General features: G+C 48.7%; 1 protein-coding gene across 1 annotated transcript; it reads left to right on the top strand.

The window, feature by feature from the left end:
* Positions 1-478: 478 nt before the first annotated feature.
* LOC149357541 (uncharacterized) lies at positions 479-3,523 on the top strand. The gene is made up of 2 exons (XM_089576602.1): positions 479-1,096; positions 2,627-3,523. Exons 1-2 carry the CDS (start codon positions 479-481, stop codon positions 3,521-3,523), a joined length of 1,515 nt encoding a protein of 504 aa, XP_089432728.1.
* Positions 3,524-4,636: the final 1,113 nt, after the last annotated feature.

Raw genomic sequence — 4,636 nt, 5'->3', positions numbered from 1 at the left:
CAGTCGTACTTGAGAAAGCTTGAGGGCGGCATGATGAAAAGCCTTCCGCACTGGCAACGATTTCGCCGTTTTATTTCTTTGTTTGTGCGTTTGCTGACCAAGTGACGACTTTCCCTGGCCGTGATTTTTAGCTTTAGGCATGAAATGCCCATAATTTGCCTGTGATATCCTAAAACTCGCTTAAGTTAAAGCGTGAAGATCCCCCCTTTTTCTTTTAGAGCCAATTTCATGCCGAAAATTACCCGAAGAAGGAAAAATTGCTGCAATATGGGACATCACTAGGCGGCATAGCCTTGTCGGGCGTTTTCTGCAATCTTTTCCGAGCGTTTTGCTGTGTCTCCTGAGACAATTTGTGCGAAACTGCCTCGAAAAAAAATTAAGAAATGATGGAATAAAGAAAGGAAAAAGAAGAAAATGAAGAAAGGGTGGGCTCGGTGGCTACGCTCCAGCGCAGTTCACTAACCCATTCGCATTCATCATGCAGGTGTTCACGATCACTGCCAACGCACTGTTCGCCGCACTGCTAGCCCTCTCTCCAGCTACTGTCCATCCTGTGGCCTCGTGCTACAGCGATTACACCGCCCTGCCCTCTTATCCACCCGGAACCGAATCTACATCATGTCCGACGGAACCCGTGCCAGAATACCGCTTCCTGGATGACAACTGGAAAGCCTCATCACCAGCGACATCATCAGCCGATATAAAAGCGGATCAACCTTCTGCGCTTCTCTGTGGGCTCGGTGGCTACGCTCCAGCGCAGTTCACTAACCCATTCGCATTCATCATGCAGGTGTTCACGATCACTGCCAACGCACTGTTCGCCGCACTGCTAGCCCTCTCTCCAGCTACTGTCCATCCTGTGGCCTCGTGCTACAGCGATTACACCGCCCTGCCCTCTTATCCACCCGGAACCGAATCTACATCATGTCCGACGGAACCCATGCCAGAATACCGCTTCCTGGATGACAACTGGAAAGCCTCATCACCAGCGACATCATCAGCCGATATAAAAGCGGATCAACCTTCTGCGCTTCTCTGTGGGCTCGGTGGCTACGCTCCAGCGCAGTTCACTAACCCATTCGCATTCATCATGCAGGTGTTCACGATCACTGCCAACGCACTGTTCGCCGCACTGCTAGCCCTCTCTCCAGCTACTCTCCATCCTGTGGCCTCGTGCTACAGCGATTACACCGCCCTGCCCTCTTATCCACCCGGAACCGAATCTACATCATGTCCGACGGAACCCGTGCCAGAATACCGCTTCCTGGATGACAACTGGAAAGCCTCATCACCAGCGACATCATCAGCCGATATAAAAGCGGATCAACCTTCTGCGCTTCTCTGTGGGCTCGGTGGCTACGCTCCAGCGCAGTTCACTAACCCATTCGCATTCATCATGCAGGTGTTCACGATCACTGCCAACGCACTGTTCGCCGCACTGCTAGCCCTCTCTCCAGCTACTCTCCATCCTGTGGCCTCGTGCTACAGCGATTACACCGCCCTGCCCTCTTATCCACCCGGAACCGAATCTACATCATGTCCGACGGAACCCGTGCCAGAATACCGCTTCCTGGATGACAACTGGAAAGCCTCATCACCAGCGACATCATCAGCCGATATAAAAGCGGATCAACCTTCTGCGCTTCTCTGTGGGCTCGGTGGCTACGCTCCAGCGCAGTTCACTAACCCATTCGCATTCATCATGCAGGTGTTCACGATCACTGCCAACGCACTGTTCGCCGCACTGCTAGCCCTCTCTCCAGCTACTGTCCATCCTGTGGCCTCGTGCTACAGCGATTACACCGCCCTGCCCTCTTATCCACCCGGAACCGAATCTACATCATGTCCGACGGAACCCGTGCCAGAATACCGCTTCCTGGATGACAACTGGAAAGCCTCATCACCAGCGACATCATCAGCCGATATAAAAGCGGATCAACCTTCTGCGCTTCTCTGTGGGCTCGGTGGCTACGCTCCAGCACAGTTCACTAACCCATTCGCATTCATCATGCAGGTGTTCACGATCACTGCCAACGCACTGTTCGCCGCACTGCTAGCCCTCTCTCCAGCTACTCTCCATCCTGTGGCCTCGTGCTACAGCGATTACACCGCCCTGCCCTCTTATCCACCCGGAACCGAATCTACATCATGTCCGACGGAACCCGTGCCAGAATACCTCTTCCTGGATGACAACTGGAAAGCCTCATCACCAGCGACATCATCAGCCGATATAAAAGCGGATCAACCTTCTGCGCTTCTCTGTGGGCTCGGTGGCTACGCTCCAGCGCAGTTCACCAACCCATTCGCATTCATCATGCAGGTGTTCACGATCACTGCCAACGCACTGTTCGCCGCACTGCTAGCCCTCTCTCCAGCTACTGTCCATCCTGTGGCCTCGTGCTACAGCGATTACACCGCCCTGCCCTCTTATCCACCCGGAACCGAATCTACATCATGTCCGACGGAACCCGTGCCAGAATACCGCTTCCTGGATGACAACTGGAAAGCCTCATCACCAGTGACATCATCAGCCGATATAAAAGCGGATCAATCTTCTGCGCTTCTCTGTGGGCTCGGTGGCTACGCTCCAGCGCAGTTCACTAACCCATTCGCATTCATCATGCAGGTTGGTGCCCAGTATTCTTTGCTTACAAAACGATCTAGTAACTACTTCCTTATTCAGCTGCCGAGCCCACAGTGTTGCTTTTCCATTGTTGTTGAATGTAGTAATGTTGTGCGTGCCTTACTACTTTTAGCAGGCGACATTGAATCTAATCCAGGTCCTAACAACTCCGAAGCGGTGCTTGCCGAACTAACAAACCTTTCCGCCGGTCAGACTAAGCTAATTTCCGAAGTACTGGACGTTAAGAACCAGATCATTTCAACCGGCAATTCTATAGCTAGTCTGACTAAGCGCATAGCCGATCTGGAAGGCCATATACTAGCCTTTTCAACGTTGCAGACTGAATTGAAAACGATTAAAGCTGAAAATGCTGCAATGGCCTCCAAGATTGACCTCTTGGAGGCTCGGATCGATGACGCAGAAAATCGCTCACGTCGTAATAATCTCATATTTTATGGTATTCCCGATACTAACCCGTCCGAAAATTACGCAGACTCCGAAGAAATAGTTATACAGCATTGCCTCGCTAACATGAGCTTAACAATCAATCCAGACAGCATCGAACGCGCTCATCGCCTTGGTCGTTACACACCTAAACGCACTCGTCCAATCATTGTCAAGTTTAATTCACACAAAATTAAAAACACTATACTTTCGAATGGCCGTACATTTAAAGACACCGATTTTAGCGTTGGTGAAGATTTTTCGAAGACAGCTCAACACGTTCGAAAGCAGCTAATCGCGTTTGCTAATGAAAAGCCCGCGAAATTCGCTTTAAATTACAAGACTTTGCACATCGGTTCAAGACGCTACATGTTTGATGAAAGCTCAGAAACAGTACAAGAAATAGCTGCCGCCCATTCTCAGTCAGTAGCTGCCACCCATTTCCAGTCAGATTAGCAATCATCCCGCCATGCACCCTCGAACACCCGTTTGAATAATCGTCCCGTATCTAGTATCTCGTTTACCGTTATATACACTGACATTCGCAGTTTTCTTTCCAAGCGGGAGCTTGTCTCTAGTCTCGTTTCATCATCAGGAAGTAATGTACTGATACTAACTGAAACCTGGCTGAACGGTGACGTCTCAGATAATGAAATACTAGCTGACTTGCCAAATTTTCAGCTGTTTCGAAAAGACCGCAGCGATGGACGCGGAGGGGGCGTGCTTATAGCTGTCCACCAAGAACTTTCAAGTTCACTAATAGATGATTCTTCTGGTTTAGAAATGTTATGGCTACACTGCCACGCTGCACCGAACACAGTCCTACTCGGCGTTTGTTACAGGCCACCTCACAGCATCCCCGATTTTTCCCGCCAAATTAATAACACACTAAGTCGACTGATCACAAAGCACCCTAATTCGCACGTCTTCCTCTTTGGCGATTTTAATTTTCCGAATATTGACTGGCAAAACCATACCACACCCATAGCTAATAATAGCGCAGCAAGGGAATTCTTAGATTTCTGCAATAACATGAACCTCACTCAAGTTATACTAGAACCCACCCGCGTAACTGATAATTGCGCGAATATCCTAGACCTCTTATTGACAAATCACCCGACAGTGTTCAGCCCATTACTTACCTGCCTGAAATCAGCGACCACAAAGTTATTCATGCTAACATTTCCCTCAAACTAACATGCCGACGAAAACTCAATAAAACTATTCGCCTTTATGACAAAGGAAATTATGACATGATTAATAATGAACTCAATGAGTTTTTTCCAGTTTTTGCTTCACGTTTTCATTCTCAGTCTATTCAAGAAAACTGGTCGTTATTCAAAAATAAACTAGAAATTCTAACCAATCAGTTCATTCCCCTTTTTAGTTTTCAGGAAAATTCCCATAAGCCGTGGTTTACTAAAACACTTAAACGTTTAGAAAACAAGAAGAAGCGTCTTTACCGTTCAGCCAGGTTTCGCAGTACGAATTGCGCATGGGCAAAATACTACGAGGCCGAAAAATCATATCTCTCCGCTATTCGTTACGCTAAATATACGTTTTTTCACT

The sequence above is a fragment of the Amblyomma mixtum genome, chromosome 3, assembly GCF_055824585.1.
Source record: "Amblyomma mixtum isolate Tamu chromosome 3, ASM5582458v1, whole genome shotgun sequence".
Taxonomy (NCBI): domain Eukaryota; kingdom Metazoa; phylum Arthropoda; class Arachnida; order Ixodida; family Ixodidae; genus Amblyomma; species Amblyomma mixtum.
Note: the sequence above shows the minus strand (reverse complement) of the source record. Positions and strands in the feature narration are given on the sequence as shown.